Here is a 19,501-nt window from a genome sequence, read left to right as displayed (position 1 = left end):
ATGCCTTCTTTTCAAGCATTTACAACAACCTTGGATAAAGAACAGGTTCCCACAAGCATAGCTGAAGCACTAAAGGATCCAAAATGGAGAAGGGCTGTTGAAGAGGAAATTTGTACACTAGAGAAAAATGCTACTTGGACCGTTACAGACCTTCCTCAAGGAAAAACAGCTGTCGGTTGTACATGGATCTTTGTTGTAAAGTATAACTCCAATGGAAGTATCCAACGATACAAAGCTAGACTAGTGGCCAGAGGCTTTACGCAAACATATGGGATAGATTTCACAGAAACTTTTGCACCTGTGGCAAAGCTTAACACTGTTCAAGTACTCCTAAGTTTGGTTGTAAATTGCGATTGGCAATTACACCAACTTGATGTAAAAAACGCATTTCTTAATGGCAAGCTAGAGAAAGAAGTCTATATGAAATTGCCACCTGGCTTAAAGTCTATTGAAGGTAGCAACAATGTTTGCAAGCTCAACAAGTCTCTATACGGGTTAAAACAATCGTCCAGAGCTTGGTTCGAGAGGTTCACTAAAGTTATTCTTAAAAATGGCTACAAGCAGTCCCTTGCCGATCATACTCTTTTCATCAAGGTAACTTCTACAAATAAGAAAGCTATCCTAATTGTGTACGTGGATAACATAATTCTTACTAGAGATGATGAGGAAGAGATTAGCAATTTGAAGAAGTTGTTAAACAGGGAATTCGAAGCCAAGGACTTGGGAAAGCTAAGGTATTTCCTAGGAATGGAGGTGGCAAGATCAAAAGAAGGACTTGTGATCAACCAAAGAATGTACTTGATTTACTCAAAGAAACTAGTTTTCTTGGTTGTAAGCCGGTTGATACACCAATGAAAGCAAACTTGAGATTTAACAAAGAAGATGGGACCTTAGTAGACAGAGAGAAATTTCAAAGATTAGTTGGGAAACTAATTTACTTATCCTTGACGTGGCCAGATATAGCCTTTCCCGTAAATGTGATAAGTCAACACATGACTAATCCTACTGAAGAGCATATGGCAGCAGCAAATAGAATTCTCAAGTACTTGAAGAAAACTCCAGGACACGACTTAATGTTTAAGAAGACACAAGATAGAACTATTAATATTTTTACAGACTCTAGTTGGGCCGGAGATCTCACTGAAAGAATATCCACTAGTGGCTACTGCACTTTTGTTTGGGGTAACCTTACAACTTGGAGAAGTAAAAAACAATCTGTCGTTTCAAGGAGTAGTGTTAAAGCTGAATTTAGAGCACTAGCTTTGGGAATATGCGAAGGAATTTGGCTACTTAAATTACTAAACGAACTTGGCACTAATTAGGAGGATCACTTTGAAGTTTTGTGTGATAATCAATCTGCCATTCAGATTGCCAAAAACCCAGTTCAACATGACCGAACAAAGCATGTTGAGATTAATAGGCATTTTATTGCTGACCAAGTCAACAAAAAGACAGCCATTCTTTCATACATTCCTTCAGAAGGACAGATTGCAAACATTCTTACTAAGGCTTTAGCAAAGCCTGTTTTCAATAAATTCCTATTCAAACTGGGATTATACAATGTATATCCTCCAGCTTGAGGGGGAGTATACGAATTATAGAAATATATGAACTATTATCATCCCTTCAGTTAAGGGATTCTGTAAATATTCTTTTTATTACAATCCCTTATTTTAAGGGATCATATCTCCTAATATTAGTATCTTTCCTAACTTAGAGTTTTCTAAATTAGAGACATAGTTTGTATATATAAAAGATGTAACATGTTCTATTGAAAAATAAGAAAAAGATAGAGAATTACTTTGATTTCTACAGTGTAGACAGATACGACGTTATTACAGAAGAGTACTCCTTAGATTTAACATTAAATTAATTTAATACAAATACAAAAGCATAAAAGCATGTACCTCGCTAACACACGTAGCTGATGGAACATATCGATAAACAATATCAGCAGCTATAGAAGCAGTTGGTGCACTCTGAGAGGAAAATGAATAGTCAAACCACCAAGGATGACATGAAAATACATAAAAGTAATAGTTCAACAAAATCATAGGAGAAATAATAATAAGAACAGAAGCTAACCTTCACTAATGTAAGTGTATAACCAACACCATACTGATGCTTCAAGAATAGGGAACTGTTACAAAATAGGCATTAGAAATTATGGAACTGCTGCTAAATATTTCCAACAAAATAACAAAAAGGGTTCTGGCCAAAAAATAAAAAATAACATAAAAGATAACATCTTGTACAATACTTTTAGCCTATAATCAAGTGTAAAATCCCGCATTATGAAAGATGGGTGTTCATGTATTACGGGTGAGAAAAACAATAGTAAGAAGGTAGAGAGATCAATAAATAATTTTATTTTAATTTTATATTGGTCGGAAGAAATCCCAAATCTTTAGTGCCCTTCATCTAGATGATTCATACAGTGTCAGCAGTCTTGCAGGAGTCCCAAACTACTAGACACTAATAATTTCAAATCCTTTTCAAAAGCAAGAGCACAAATTATATCTCTGTTATTTAGTTTTGGAAAAATGTGATCCATAATGCCTGATTTCTGATTTCTTTCAAGGAAAGCTTTTCAAGAAAATTGGTCTTGTGGAGAAAAATTTTGGTTAACAATATCAACCTTCCACAGCATTTCAAAGAACCATCAGCCATGATGGCTATCCGATCCCCCAGTTCATCAGCCTCATCCATTGAGTGTGTTGTTAGTAATATTATTCTTCCCTTCTTTATTTTTTTTATTAACTGCCAAGTCAAGCGCATTGAATATGGATCCATGCCACTAGTAGGTTCATCAAGAATAACAACCTGTAATAAGAAAAGAAAAACAAGAATTAACAATGACAACTTCCAGAATCAAGAAATATTAATCATGACCTGGAACAATTTCACACCTTACTATTTCCTATCAATGCAATTCCAAGAGATAATTTCCTCTTCATACCACCAGAAAGTGCCAGCACAACAGTGTTCAGTTTATCTGCTAAACCAACCTGACCATAAAAGTAGCAGTTAAAAAATGCAGCCATCCAAGGGCCAGTCATAGAGAGAGAGAGAGTAGACACCATGTGAAAGGTCCTTTGGACTTTAAGATTGAGACAAAAAGGCATATCAGATTCCTTTTTCTTTTCCTTATAAGAAATCTAAAACAAATTTCTCAGATGATTGAATTCACAGAGTCTCCCAAAAGAATTAGAGATTTCTGTTATGTGTAACCCCTAGAATTTTTGCAGAACACATTTATAAAAAATATATATCAAATTAATTGATTCAGATCCTATCATATTAAACAGTTCATTTTCAGAAAGCCTCACAGTGCAGAATACACTGTCCATACAAGGTCCCCAGCTACCCTCAGTTCAACTAAAACCTCTGATGCATATAGAATCCGAGCCCAACAGAATTGCAATAAAAGAACTATTCTGAGGATTAGGTATTCATCAGATAAAAGAAAAGTTAATAAATAAAGGCAAACGAATCTAATTTGAACATAAGGCTACAACAAACTCAACAAAAATGGGTAAATGCCACATGGAAATCCACAGTTCAAAAACATCCAAACCTTATAAACCTAAAACAACCTGAAATTAAACAATTAACCTTGAACTGTTATGAAAGCTAATTGACCTAAACATTCAGCTGCTCTCGAAAACTTAAATTTGAAAGAAGAGATTTGGATTTTATATATAAGAATTAAAGAAATAATTCATAAAATGATGATTTTCTTGATATCAAATTTAATGATTTGCTGTATCTCTATTTACTGATGGACTTTATGGACTTTGAAGTTTTATCTATTTATACGCTATAAAATACACTATTGCAATTTCATGTTCTCAAGCATAGCTTCATAGATTTCAAAATAACAGATCTCATTTGCTGCTCTATAAAAAAGAAATTAAAGATTCAGAATACTAAGTGAAGATATGAACACAAATCCAGCAAGGCAGACAGGAACTCACTTCATCAACCATCTCAGTTACAGCACTCTCTAAACCATCCTCCTTCACACCCTTCAATATAGCAAACATTTCCAAATGCTCTCTGACCTGAAAATAGGAATCAATCAAAATATCAAATTAATCTTTGCTACTTCAAGTCACCATAATTGCCAATCAGAAACTTCAAAGAATGTAGAGATATCAAGGAAATGAAACAAAATTTGGAAATCTAGATTTTTCAAAAGAAAAGGAAGTTGTGTACTATAAGAAGATATTGGAAACAGGAAGTTGTGTGCAACAGGATTAGTTTTACAAGAAATTATTCTAGAGTGCAAAATTTAAGCATGCTAACTTCCATAAACAGCATTAGAAGAAGGCTTACAAAAACTGTTGTAAGGGAGGATAACCATTTCAGTTGAGGGAGACAAAATCTACAAAATAGATTTTTTTTTTGGGGGGGGGGGGAACTTCTAGTATCAATGCCATATATATAGACCTACATGCTCGACTCCACCTTTTTCTTAAAATAACTGTGTTGATCACTTATTCGACACCTCAAAGTGGAAACTAATACAGGCATCAACATTCAATTTAGTAAGTACCGGACCCATTCCTGTGTCCAAAACTCAGTCCTAAGTTCGAGAAACATATACATACACCTATATGACTAAGATTAGTGGGCACATACATATTATTTGCATTTACTTGTGGATGCCCATACACACATTGAGATGAATGAGGAAAGATCTTACAAAACTCAAAATATTTCCAGTACTATCTAATGAGTAATTAGAGAAAAATGAACCAGAACTGAGTATAGTTTGATATGAACCTGCATCCAAACCTATATAACCACACAGCTTTTTCATAAACATGTCATAAAGAGGATATAAAATGCAAAGCAAGACAATGTAAGAAAGAATAATCAAATAGATGTATATCATATTAGCCTCCTTGTGGCAAAAGCTTGTTTCTTCTACCATACAATCCAAAAGTGCCCTTGAAGTAACATTTGTTATGCATGAAGAACCAAATTTTTAACACTTATGGCATGCACTTAGAATGCTCAATGTGAACCAATTTAATTAAACAAAAAAATACCACAAATTTAAATATGTACAAATACAAAATTAGAAGATGCTTCTCTTACAGTCAATTCTGGGAAAAGGATATCATGTTGTGGACAGACCCCTAATCCCTTGCGTATCTCTTTCTACAGGACAAACACATAATAATAATAACATTAGGAGAAAAAAATACAGCAAAAGAAACAAAAGTGATTGAAAAAGAAGAATGAAAATAAAACAATAATAATAACAACGTTGCGACAATAAAACTTAATCAGCTTAAAACTTATTTAAAGTAAGTTGAGAACCTGACAAGGCTGAAGCACCATATATCAAAAAGATGCAACAAACTCAAAGTTGCTTGAGACAATGTCAATTACCATGCATTCACTAAATAGAAAGGAAGAAAATACATAAAAGGGAACCAGGCCAAGGAGCATTTTAGAAGAGAGGGATAGACTAGAGAGTTGTTATTATGCATAAAAGAGCCTAAATATCATATTATCTAAAAATCTTATGATCATAAATGGATCTAAAACCAGCTGCACATACTTGAAAGATCATAAGTCCTGTTTGTTATGAAGTCTGACAGGACTACAAATTTGACAATAAAACCCACAAAAGAGAAACAACAGGTGGAACCACTAGGTGAAGTTTTCAGTTTCAACAATATTAACCAGGATAATATAAAAGATAATTACAAAAGCACTTTACATGCTGCTGGCCCTTCAAACAAATTGCCCACCTCAAAGTGAGATGCTATTGAATAAATGTTGACTCCAAATATTGTCCGTTTAACTAATGGACCAGATCAAAACACCATAATGCAGCACTTACAAGCCACTGTGCCACTAAGAAGAATAACCATAAACAGAATGGAAGTTTGCAGTACAAACCACACGAGATCTTAGCCCAACTCCTTTACAAATATTAATCAAGAAGCCATACAGCATAATCATGTCGACAGAACAGTGGAAACACCATGAAAAATACAACATACCATGTCTGTTAGAATACTTTTTCCAAGCACCAAGGCATCTCCAGATGTTGGGGGAAGAAGGCCAACAAGCATGGATATTGTGGTACTTTTACCAGCCCCATTGTGCCCTTTAAAATAATAGCACAAAATTAATAGAATTGACATCATCAAATGCAATATGGAGATTCTATATATGGACAAGATTTCTTATCAATGCTACATGAAAAAAAGGGATCTTATGTGGAGAAGAACTAAAGCATCATATCCCCATTAAAGGATATACACAACTATATAATGCAGCCAATGGGTTGATCTCTCATGAACTAGTTCTCCTCTCACATAGAAAACTCAGATAAGCTTTTAAATGTTTCAATGAAATACACACCCATCAACTGCAAATCGGGATATAGTAAAAAGGTCAATGATTTAACAGCCTAATTATCAAAGGCTTCTTTAAATGAAATCAAATGGTTGGACTTAACAATAGGAGGCAGATCCTACCACTGCCCCTGAACAAAAACTTCAATGATCAATACACTAGCAAAACCTACAAGACCTTACAAGAAGAAGCAACTTTAGGCTATTGGAATTCCAACAATCAGTTTCAGATCTGATAAAATAGATTGCAGTTTAGGAGAAGACAAGGATGTGACAGATATTGAGGTTTGAAAGTTAGTTACTCACCAAGAAGAGCTAGAATTTGATTTTCATACAAGGTTAACTGTAAGGAGTTAACAGCACAGCACTTCCCTTTCTTGGTGGCATATACCTTATGCAGGTCCTTTATTTGGATACATCTGCATGTGTAGCATTATATTTAATGAGCAAAACCAATTAAAATGAACAAAATAAGAAAGCATACTAGTTTCAGTACATGCACCTGCCATCGATTTCTTGTTGTTTCATCTCCAAGCTTATTGCTTCCACAGCTGGTCCAGACATATCCTTTCTAGGAAAGATGTTTTTCCTTTTGGAGATTGTATCATTAACTCTTACTTCATAACTGGAAACATGGTGTTTTATGGCACTTCTCTTTTTCCAAAAGCATTTTTGGAACATAAAGTTCCAAGGATAGCGAACTCCATTTTCACTGGGAAGAACCTGATCCAAGGAACATTTCATTGTGCATAAAATATTCTAGAGAAGGTAGACAAGGCATAACAAACCCATAGATCTGGCATACTTCCATGTAAGATTCTAGTCAACCAAATTAACTGGAGAATACTTTTACAATGCTGCTTAATTAAGCTATTAAATTAATTGCTACAGCATTGAATATTGTAAAAGATACTAGGAACAAAATTCTTGACTTCTAAGGATTATAACTAAAAAAGATACACTAGATCGAGGTATACCTGAGACATATAGTAAATATATATTAGTCCCTTCTAATTATTATACTTTGGAAGAAAAAAATTTCCAAAAAAAGAACTTTGGAACAAAGAAAATCTCCGTCAGAGACAAAATTCAACAACAAAACTTCAAGTGACAACCTGTCGACTTGAAAATACACTGTCTGGACAGATATTTCAACAGAAATAATAATTGTTGGAACCATCGGTTTGATTTTATGACAACAAAACACTTTAAGTGATACTGAGTTATTTTGTGATTTGTGCAGGGTTTAAAATCATTGATTAAATATTTTTATTTTGACAGTGAGGCAAGATCAGCAAAATATAGTTTAATCTTGTTCATTAAAAGGTTTGATTTGATTATCGGTATCAAAGAATTTCTTCAATAGAAGTGCTTCTGAAATGACCATCCTAATTTTAAAACCAAACTACAATGCAGTTGTTAGGGGGATTGTTTAGGAAATCAATAACTTGGACTTGGGAGTGTCAAGATAAAGGACATGGGTTTAAAGGAAGACAAAACATTCACCCTTATCATGTCTTTACTCCCTTAGTTACTTCATATCCAGCTTATCTGTCAGATTTCAGTTTCCTAATTAAGGAATATTTGAGTGTATCAAATAGTATTCTGTAAATATTTTATCCCTAACTTTAAGGCTGTTTTTAGGTACAACATCCCTAGAATTAATCTGTTTCCTAGTGTGAAGTTTCCTAAGTTAAGCTCACTATGTGTATAAATATTTATGTAATTTCTTGTGAAAAATATAATCAAAATAGCCTGTTTTTAACATGGTATCAGAGCTTTTTTAGCCCGATTTCTGGGATTTTTTTTCTTTGTGTGGCGATTTTTTTTCCTGACTCCCAACCAGCCCTCAAGCCTGTAGAATTTGTTCAAACGAAACATGACTAAAACTGTCAAGATCAGTAACACCGGGGATGTCTCAAAAGTTTCTCTGAACAACTCAAACCCAACAAGTGAGTTTCAGAACATCCAAGTAGCCTACAGGCTAAATGGGAAAAATTACCTGAAGTGGTCTCAACTGGTTCGTACGTTCTTGAAGGGAAGAGGAAAGCTGAGTCACTTACTCGGAACTGGACCTAAAGAAGGAGACCCTAAGTTTGATGCTTGGGATGAACAAGACTCTATGGTAATGTCTTGGTTATGGAACTCTATGATGCCAGAAATCAGTGATACATGCATGTTTCTTAACACATCCAAAGAAATATGGGAAGCTGTGAAGCAAACTTATTCTAAAGTTCGAGATGCTACTCAAATCTATGAAATCAAGACTAAGATTTCATCCACCAAGCAAGGAAGTCAATCAATCAAGGAGTATTCCAATCTGTTGCAAAGTTTATGGCGAGAGATGGATCATTACCAGTGCATTCAAATGAAGTGCAGTGAAGATGCAGCACTCCTGAAAAGGTTCGTTGAAAAGGATCGAATTTATGATTTTCTTGCTGGATTAAATGTTGAGTTTGATGCAGTAAGAGTTCAAATACATGGAAAAAAGGAACTACCATCACTAAATGAGACAATTGCAATTGTTCGTGCTGAGGAAGGAAGAAGAGGAGTTATGGTTGAGAACAGTCAAGTGGATAGTTCAGCCTTGGTTACAAAAGCTGTAAGTGAGAGGAGATTTGGCCTGGAGCAGCCAACTAGTGAAGATAATAGACAGACAGAACGTACAAAGCCTATTAACAGGGATTCCAAATGGTGCACCTACTGTAAAAAGGCCCGTCACACTAAAGAAAGATGTTGGAAACTCCATGGGAAGCCACAGACAACAAACAAAAATTTTTCAGAAAAAGGTGGACAACCAAAGGGACAAGGGCGAGCAAATACAGCAAGATAGCTGGATGGAAAAAATAATTCTGAGGAATCACCAGTTGAGTTCAATAAAGAAGAAATTGAGAAGTTAAAAAATTTGCTGGGATCATTGGAAAAATCTTCTTCAACAGGTACTTGTAGTTTGGCTTTTTCAGCTATATCCTCTTCTCAAGATTCTAAAGTCTCAGATACAAATACCAAAAGTTCTTGGGTCATTGACTCAGGAGCTACGGACCACATGACCCACTCCTCACAAAAATTTGTTTCATATACACCTTGTCCTAGTAGTAGAAAAATAACAGTAGCTGATGGTTCTGTGATCACAATGGCTGGTCAGGGTGATATTGTTATAAACAAAACCCTTACTCTTAAAAATGTCCTTCATGTTCCAAAACTATTTACCAATCTTTTATCCATTCAAAGAATTACCAAAGACTCTAACTGTAAAGTGGTTTTCTATCACAATCGATGTCTTTTTCAGGAACAGAATAGGAGGAGGATGATTGGACATGCTAAGGAAGTAAATGGCCTATACTATCTTGAAGAATCTAGTGAAGAAGTTAGTGCTCTGAATTCCTCACCTTTATCTTTTATATCCGAATCTATTAAAACCAATAAAGACCAAATTTGGCTCTATCACCTTCGCCTTGGTCATCCATCGTTTAGAGTCCTTAAAATTATGTTTCCTTCATTGTTCAAAGGATTAACTGTTGAAAATTTTCATTGTGATATCTGTGAACTTGCAAAACATAAACGTACCTCTTTTCCAGTAAGCAATAAAAGAACATCCACTCCTTTTACTCTTATTCATAGTGATGTTTGGGGGCCATCCACTATTTCAAATATTTCTGGGGCACGGTGGTTTGTATCCTTTATTGATGATTGTACTCGTGTGTCTTGGATATTTCTTTTAAAACAAAAATTTGATGTAATGTCTGTCTTTCCAACCTTTTACAACATGATCAAAACACAATTTGGAGCTGAAATAAAAAAGTTTAGGTCAGACAACGCCAAGGATTATTTTAATCAATTTCTCTCAACATATTTCCAAGAAAGAGGCATTATACATGAGTCATCTTGTGTTAGTACACCCCAACAAAATGGTGTTGCCAAAAGAAAGAATGGTCACATTTTAGCTATTACAAGAGCCCTTTTGTTCCAAAAAAATGTCCCTAAACAATACTGGGGGAAGCTGTTTTAACTACTACTCATTTGATAAATGGATTGCCTACAAAGGTCCTTGAATCTCAAAGTCTTATGCAAGTTCTAGCAAAATTCTTTCCTGATTTCAATACTTCAAGTAACCTTACTCCCAAAATATTTGGCTGTGTTGCCTTTGTACATGTTCATTTTCAAAATAGAGGAAAATTTGATCCACGAGCTGTCAAGTGTGTCTTTCTTGGTTATTCTTCCACTCAAAAGGGATACAAATGCTATCATCCAGCCACAAAAAAAAATTTTGTAATAGCGGATGTTACTTTTGCAGAACAAGAGAATTTCTTCACTCGTCCTTATCTTTAGGGGAAGATCTTATTCACAGAAGATAAGAACAAAGAATTCTTTCTTCTTGACATTCCAGCTCCTGTCCAGCAACCAAACACTCTCGCTCAGTCCTTGCCTGCTAACCAACCTGCCCGACTTGAAACAATGGCCCCTATACAACCTGAAATAGAGCCTAATACACCCAAATCACCAAAAGGAATTCAAGACACTACTCGTCCTTTACTGGTTTACTTAAGGAAAAAGGCACCGCTGCAAGTTCAATCATCTTCTCTCCTATACGACTTGAGGTAATTGCTGAACCTACTTTGAATTCCAATACTGCAAATTTAGATGATTTTCCCATTGCTATTAGAAAGGGGACTAGAGCCTGTACAAAACATCCCTTATACCTATTCATGTCTTACAAAAACTTGTCCCATAACCACAAAGCCTTTCTTACTAGCCTAAATTCTATCTCCATTCCCAAAACTGTATTCGAGGCATTAGAAGATGAGAATTGGAAAAATACCATGAAAGTTGAAATGGAAGCTCTTGAAAAAAATAAAACATGGGACTTAGTGAAATTACTAAGAGGAAAGAAACCAGTGAGATGTCGCTGGGTGTACACAGTTTAACATAAAAGATTTTTCCAATAAGACATGGAACTTAGCGAAAAAAATATTGTTGAGCCATATGGGATGATATAATAATGAATTAGGACAAACCATCATTGTAGGGTCACCCGGGATGGTATAATGAGTCTTGATTGCAAAAGTCATTGTTATCGGGCAACCCGAGATGACAAGAGTAGTATAGAAGTTATGGGATGTTAATTTGGCATAATATGCTTATATGTTTTTTAATATAGATAAGGTATGTAAACTACTATATGTATCGGTTGAAAACAAGCCCTGGGGGCTGATTGAATAATAGTGAACCAATAGGCTCGAAAATGGTTGAAATGTTGCCATGAAATTGAATATATATATGTATACATGTTGGTGATGGTAGATGAAATAATATATCTGTGCCTATAGTAGTCAATATGAATTAGTTTAAAGTTAAGTAGTGGATAACTGACTTGAATTGATTTTACTATTGCTATAGTTGTTCAAATGTGAATATGTTAATAGAATTATTTGGCATCATAGAACATGTATAGAATAGTCACTGATATTATATACCTTGTGACAATTCACTAATGCATATGTTATTTATTTTATTTTAAGTCATGGAAGTACCACTGAGCCATATTGCTCAGCCTATGGTTTATTTATTTTGTGCACAGGTTCAAGTACCCTCTAAGTCTCGAATAAGTGAAGTCAACATCCAGACCGCATCCATCGACTCGATATAGTTTGTATAGTCCTTTTCTTTTGGTTAAAAGACACTTACCCAGGCTTTAGTTATTCAAATTTTACATATGATTATTCTAAGCTATAATATTGTAAATTTAATGAAATGGTTAAGTGTTTTTGCATAGAAAAGTAGTTAATAGCTTAGAATCTTTATGTTAAACATGTTTGTATATGTAATGGCTAAATCGAGGATATATGTACTAGGCAAACATACTTACCAAAGGATTGTCTGGGAAGTTGTTTCAGAAATTAGTAAGCAAGCTGAGAATGGATTATATCCACTTCCCAGCTTGAGGGGAGTGTCAGATTTCAGTTTCCTAATTAAGGAATATTTGAGTGTATCAAATAAGATTCTGAAAATATTTTATCCCTAACTTTAAGGCTGTTTTTAGGTACAGCATCCCTAGAATTAGTCTGTTTCCTAGTGTGAAGTTTCCTAAGTTAGGCTCACTATGTGTATAAATATTTATGTAATTTCTTGTGAAAAATATAATCAAAATAGCCTGTTTTTAACATTATCCATGCAGTTTAGTTTGGGAATTTGCAATCTTTTCTTAGATTTTCAGTCGTGAAATTCAACCAGCCTTTTATTATGTTGCCATTCTTTAGGAACTAAGAATTACTAGAGCACATTTAAGATGTAACACAAGAAGGTTAGCTTAGAACAATGTTTTAACTCTAGTATCAGCAGAACTATAACTAAAAAATTTCCCTTTATAAGGAGTAATTCTCCCTCTTGTTCTCCAATATATGCATCATAACCAGTGTACTAGGATAAAGTTGACAATTAGAACCCCTTGAATCAAAAGAGAAAAGAAAAATTGTGTTTTAAGAGGTACCTTATCTAGGTACAGACCAACAATGCAGTACAGCAATGTGTCAAACAACATCATTAGAAGGCAAACCAAAAAGTTCACTCCAGATGATCCCTGCAGCAAAGATAATTTAAGTTAAAAACCAAAAAGAACCAAGATTAGATAACTAGCAGAAAAAAAATTCCCTCATACAGAACATACCCGCCATATGTTGCTCCAACGAAGCCCTACATGTGCACGTTCGTAGTCAGCAAAATTAATAGATCCAAGAGCAAAGGCCGTAGGGGACAGGAAAGAGGCAATGACCTTTAATACCCTGTAGTAGAAAATGTTAACTGAAATCGCACACAAAAAAGAAAGAAAGAAAAAAAGATCAAAAGCATAAGGTATGTCCATCGCACAAGACTTACATCGCAATTGCCTCATCATTGACAGTGTAATAAGGAAAGAAGGCTCCAAGAAAAGAAAGAGTTCCAACTGCAACAGCAGTCTTTGTTCGTGTAAAGAATGTGGAGATCAAAAATGATAGCATGATCGCACTGAGTCCAAAGACAAAGAAATACACGAACACTACTGTCTTGTCACTATACTTGAAAAGGTTATCCATGGTACAAACTGTAATGATCACAGATGAAATAGCAAACTGCAAATGGAATCAAATTAAATTAACATGAGAATCCCAGAAGTAATGATTCCCAAGATAACTCACCACCACAAATGTATTTTTGCATACATAAATCCTAACTTAGAAACCAAAAGTAACAAGTTCTTAAATCATGAAAATGATAATATTAATCAAATTTTCTATGCATCTTCTGGCTCTCTAGTAAAGTAGGCATGATTTATAAAAGAAAACTGAACATACAATTCCATGGCACGACCAGACTACAAAAACATATTCGATACATGGCTCTTCAAAATTATATAAGGCTCCTAAAGTCAAATAAATTCTTTCCATTTCTCAACCTAAATGTGTTGTACCAGAATATATTACAAGCCTCCTCCCACAGATACCATTGTCATCCTTTTCTAATCAACCACTAAAAATCATTGCTGAAGCAACAGTAACCACATCAAGAGCAATTACCAAAACAATATATACGTTTTCTTATTACTGCCACCATTATAGTAAAACTTTTGCAATCCATATCATTTACTGTAGGTAGGAGAACGGCTACTTCAGAAGTAAAGTCACTTTCTAGATGAAAAATATGAAAGTAAAATTAACGTTCTTAGTAGATTATGGCCTCATCATTGAAGCAGCTCTGTTACCTTGAATGGACATTTGAAACTGTGAAAATGAAAAATTAAAATTAACCAACGCTTTTAAGCATCTTCAATTACAGATTAAAAAGAGGATAACATAAAGCTTCATGAATTACACATTAAAATGGAATTCAAATATAGATGTATGTACTTTGCATCTTGCATAATGCACACTGATACTGTGCATCCACCACAAACAGATGAAAACCAGAAAAGCATAAGAATTCTCTACTAACTCGGACAAGTAAAATTTTCACAATATCACAGTAACCACAATTACTTATTTCCCATTAAAAACCATGAACTTTTTTCCCTAGACTCAAATCAGTTTTCTGCCACTTAACATGCTACAATCAAATATCAGTTCTGATTGAATAGTTGAATTATATGTAGGAAAATTAACACTTCATCTAATCTCGAATGAAAGTTTTGCCAGCTTAATGAAAGAGCAATTGATCCCCACAAACAGCATTCCATACATTTATAACCTAAATGATCGAATAAAGAAAAAAAAATTCAAACAGAAATAAATAATAATAACAATAGAAAACAACCTCACACTCCATCAAAAGTACAAAGAATGGGAAAAATACATGATTGTTCACTAGAAGTTCACAGCCGAAAATTAACCTGAAAAGCGTATGTAATGAGCCAAGAGAGATGGAATATCCCATCTTTCAATCCCATCATATAAAGACCCTCTCTTATCTTCTGCTCCTGAAATGTTGGAAAGGAAAATGATTTAGAGCTTAAAAAAATAAAAATAAAGAATATCTTCTATATCAAAAATGTTAAGAACTGAAAACAAAAGCAGAATTAAAAATATTAGATATGTCAAAATTATAACTGTTATAGTCATTAAAAACCTTTTCAAACACAGTATAGCTGATCAGGCGAGAGATTGGATAGAGAAATCCCAACAAGTACCTATTCATTCCAAAGGCAGGGCAACAATAAACAATATATCAACATGTAAGCAAATGAGAAAACTTTTTGATGTAAAATTAATAAAGACTAACACAGAGACATTAATTCAAGAGGCACATACAACAGGCCCAAGACGCTCTTAATGATGGATTGGAACTCATCATCTGTGTATTCTCGAGTTGGGAAAGGAGCTATTCTAATATTTGAAGGGCTAAACTGTGTCCAAGGTAACCCGACGGATGATGTTACACCGGTTGAGCACAATGCTTTTATTTCTATATCTTGACTAGCAATGGCAGATTCTGTTTGCTGAGCAGCAAATATGATATATGAATCTAAAACCTGCTGGAGCTGCAGAAAGTATAAAAGTTTCAACAACTATAGCAAGGTATACTTCATCAAATTTGGGATGATAACTGAAGTACGACCATATTTTCACAATGTAGAGAATATGGCGAAAGAAAAAGGAAGATGAATAGATGAGAAAAAATCAGAGCACTCATATGATGTATTAAGAGGTGGGGGACTCAATGAAGCCCGTATTCTGATAAAAAGGAAGCAAAGGAAAGGCAACATTTGATGATGTATAATATATAAAAGTGCATGCACATTAAAAATCTATTCCATCATTCGAAATTATGGTGCTGGAAATTGAAAAAAGAACAAAAAAATCCATCACCATTATTTATCAACTCTAAGGATAAGCATAACTGAGAAAAAGAATATCAACGAAAACTGTGAACCCAAGGAAACAAAATGTGACATTAGAATACTGTTAAGGAGGAACTATTGGTTCATACAGTCAAAAATCCACTGAAGCTGTATTGCATTGTTGGTATGATATTAACACCCAATTCCAAGTCATTGAGGTAAGGGCCGTTAGTGTCCATGATACTTTTAACATCAGGAAATCCAGAGAAAGCCCATGTGTGATTGAGGCGAATACTATAATCAAAAAACTGAGGACCTTGATTATGAAATACCACTGCTCCTTTAATTTTTGGATTTGAGCAATTCCTAGACCAAGAAAAACTCAAAGTTAATGAAGTTTTCTCACATGAGAAAAGGATATTTTAGATTATGAACAGAATCCAATGTAGGCAAATGTGAAGAGGGAATATCTGAAAAGATGAACAACAGCAGAACACTAAAGCCACCTCATAACCATACAATATAGAATAACTGTGAAGGTTCTCTGCACAACCCTGTTTTTTTTTTTGGACAAGGTAATTAAAACATGTCTAACCACAAGATTCTAGAAGAATATATTAGAAAAAGGAAACAGGCCAACACTTACGTAAGGACTTCCTAATGCTCAGGATGTGATGAAAAAAAAATCTGTAAACCATTTAAGTTATAAGTTTTACCTAAGTTCAAGTTTATGTTAACTGCAATCATAGTTATTAATTTAAAGTCCTTCAAAGCTATTGGAGAAGTGATCCCCATGGTAGAAGTAACCAAACCGTATGCTTCCCATTTAATTCTCTTAAAACTGTTCATGTCAACAGAGAAGCACATAACAACAATCGGCAAAATGCCCTGCTATCAATGTCATAGTAAAAAGAGTTCAACTTACCTGAAATCACAAGTACCATACAGATCTGACTGTATATATGTATCCAGCTCGAGCTCATCTTTGTATATTTTCGAAACTAGCTGCAACCAGGAAACCAAGTTTCATAAGGGTAAGTGATAAAATGAATGCAACAAAAAAAAGGGGAAATTGCTAATTACAGTAAAAGTAAAAAATCCAAAAAACAGGGGTTGTAGCTCGCATGCAATAGCTAAACTATAACCTGGCTACAAGGAAGAATAAGAAATGAAGAATAAATAAATTTATTGCCAACATTCATAACAGCTAGATAAACAAAAACAAACCAATAAAGAGTACCTGCAATAAGGGAAATTTGATGGAAATTAAGTTAACCATCTGCCTTGTTTGTTCAGTATCAGGTGCAAAGGCTATATACTCTCTTTTGGCCAACAATAACTCCAAAACTTGTTGGAAATTAGGGGATATACCTTTGCCTATCTCCACAAACATATCTTTCCTTATATATCTAAATCAATTCAATAGCAATCAGTTCATCATCATCCATTCATAAAACAAAAATTAAGAAGAGAAAACTTGACATACGGTTGAGCTGGATGAATTTGAGTATCAACACGAGTCCTTATACCAATCAACAACAAAATTACGATCGTAGGAAGTAAAATCTGCAACACGACAACAAACAAACAAATAATCAATCAATGAATAGAAGATAAAACTGAAGAATTTAAATAAGAAATTAGCAACAAACAGAAAACGAAGAAGTGAAACCTCAGCAGCAGTGATAAAAGGGTGACGAATCTTAAGAAGCCAGTTTTTCCGAAGCATAGCTTTGAGTTGTCTCTTAGAAGTCGCCATTTTTATTTTTTTTTTACTTTTTCTTTTGTTGAATTAAAGAAACTGAAAAATCAATATTAAAACCCTGGAAGACAGTTAAAGATGATGAAAGTGAAGAAAAGGGAAGAGAAAGTGGCGGAGGAGGAGGAGGAGGTGGCGAAACAGCAACGCTTCCCTTTTTTGTTAAAAGTGGTGGCCACTGACGCCATTTTGGAAATTGTAAAAAGCAATGTTAAAAACAAACAGGGAATTGTGAAAGGGAAGAAAGACTACTAAATTAGTAATTTAATTTTTTAAGGTTAAATTTGATATTAGTCCATGTACTATATATAAGTTGTGATTTAGTCTATGTATTTTAATTTCATCAATTTTAATCCTTGTAATTTTAGTACTTTAAATTTTAGTCATGATTCATACGATAATAGTCATATCTTTAGATCATATTCTGCTAGTAGATAATATTATCTGAAGTTATGAGCTCAGTTTATTTTTCTAATTTGATAATTTTTAATTTTTAAACTTTTTTAAATATGAAATTTTTAATTTGAATTCAAACAATAACTATTAAATATATTAAATAAAATAATGTAGCTTTTTTGTTAAGTATGATATGGAAACAGCAAGCCAATGCAGTATTACATGTATAATAATATATTTATCGCATAATATTTTGAAATTTGTATAATTTAATTTAATAATTACCATATGAGACAAGTATGAAACTTCAAAATTCAAAAAAAAAAAGTATAAAAATTTATATTTATTAAATTGATTAAGATTTGTTTGATGTAGTGATTAAAGTGCAGGTAAGACATTTAGGTGACACGGATTTGAACTCTACCAACCCCTTCCTCAAAATTCAAAATTGTAATGATAAAAGAATTGATTGAATTAAAATATGATAATTAAATCTATAAATTACACAAAATATAAGGATTAATATTAAAATTTAACCATTTGAAAGTTAAAGTTAAAGATAGAGGTGGTGTTTTTTTAATCTTACGCATAAGAATTGTGGGTTTGGGGGACCCATACAATGCCACTTTTGGCGTCTATGAAAGAGATTCTCGAGATTTTCGTTTCGAATGGATTTCTCGAGTGTGAGATAAGTGGGTTGTTGGATATGACTGTTTTAATACAACAAATAAAAATTATTTTTTCCCCTTAAACATTGTTTTTTTCATTTATGTGATTATACTTTGGCCGGTCCTCGTGTTTTACGAGTCACCTCGTACTTTTATTTCAAAGATATTTTATGGAATTTAATTCTCATTATTTTGGACATAATCACATAATATGGTACTTGGTATTTTATTAGTGCTGATTGTATTTATTGATTTATATTATTTTGGTCTTAATTCTCAATTAAAATTTTAGTGTATTTAAGACATTTTAAATTGTTTAGGCCCATTTTGATCAATATCGATTCATCTCAATTGATGCAAAATTTTAAAATTTTAAGCTAATTTTTAAAATCTTCAGTTAAACCATTTTAATTTTCTATAATTATATTATTTTAATTTTCTATAATTATATTTGAAATTAAAAGTTATTACATTAAATTATTGAATTTAATTGATCTTTTTAAAACTTATATTTACATGTAAATATATTTATATGAATGTAATTGAGATATATTTACATTTATACATAATATATAATTTATTTTTAATCAATAATACATAATTTGTTAATAAACTAAAATTTTAAACTATATATGTGTGAGAAAAATATTTAAAAATATCGATAAAATCAAAATAGTACACCAAAATATGTTGATATCGATACATACCAATACCAAGACAAAAACAGTACACCCACTGGTACAATACTAAAGGCTAGTTTAGCAATACTTTTGAAATGTATTTTTAAAAAATGTTGTGGAAAAGTGCTTTTAAGAAGTGCTTTTAAAAAGTTTGTTTTAAAATTTGAGTGTTTAGCATTACTGTCAAAAAGTAAATTTGAAAAATAAAATGTTCATTTTAGACATGTTATTATCAAGTAACAAATATGCATTTAAAGCATTTTAAATTAGCTAATATTATTATATTTTAGTAAGAATATAAAAAATTTATT

General features: G+C 33.2%; 1 protein-coding gene across 1 annotated transcript in view; it reads right to left on the bottom strand.

Annotated features, from left to right (window-relative positions):
- Positions 1-17,664, bottom strand: part of LOC107918156 (ABC transporter A family member 1) — a 32,169-nt gene extending 14,505 nt beyond the window's left edge. The window contains exons 1-20 of the mRNA XM_041111122.1: positions 17,360-17,664; positions 17,174-17,253; positions 16,928-17,096; positions 16,613-16,692; positions 15,837-16,053; positions 15,158-15,387; positions 14,976-15,036; positions 14,740-14,826; positions 13,254-13,486; positions 13,045-13,159; positions 12,868-12,957; positions 6,883-7,103; positions 6,687-6,799; positions 6,024-6,130; positions 5,107-5,169; positions 3,978-4,064; positions 2,910-3,008; positions 2,639-2,823; positions 2,086-2,140; positions 1,908-1,979 (exon numbers count right to left, since the gene is read on the bottom strand). Coding sequence (XP_040967056.1) covers positions 1,908-1,979; positions 2,086-2,140; positions 2,639-2,823; positions 2,910-3,008; positions 3,978-4,064; positions 5,107-5,169; positions 6,024-6,130; positions 6,687-6,799; positions 6,883-7,103; positions 12,868-12,957; positions 13,045-13,159; positions 13,254-13,486; positions 14,740-14,826; positions 14,976-15,036; positions 15,158-15,387; positions 15,837-16,053; positions 16,613-16,692; positions 16,928-17,096; positions 17,174-17,253; positions 17,360-17,446 — 2,451 coding nt within the window. The 5' untranslated portion in view covers positions 17,447-17,664. The remainder of the gene's footprint in view (positions 1-1,907; positions 1,980-2,085; positions 2,141-2,638; positions 2,824-2,909; positions 3,009-3,977; positions 4,065-5,106; positions 5,170-6,023; positions 6,131-6,686; positions 6,800-6,882; positions 7,104-12,867; positions 12,958-13,044; positions 13,160-13,253; positions 13,487-14,739; positions 14,827-14,975; positions 15,037-15,157; positions 15,388-15,836; positions 16,054-16,612; positions 16,693-16,927; positions 17,097-17,173; positions 17,254-17,359) is intronic.
- Between the last annotated feature and the right edge of the window lie 1,837 nt (positions 17,665-19,501).

The sequence above is a fragment of the Gossypium hirsutum genome, chromosome A01 (genome assembly GCF_007990345.1).
Source record: "Gossypium hirsutum isolate 1008001.06 chromosome A01, Gossypium_hirsutum_v2.1, whole genome shotgun sequence".
In the NCBI taxonomy this organism is placed as follows: Eukaryota; Viridiplantae; Streptophyta; class Magnoliopsida; order Malvales; family Malvaceae; genus Gossypium; species Gossypium hirsutum.
This window is presented reverse-complemented; position numbering and strand designations above follow the sequence as displayed.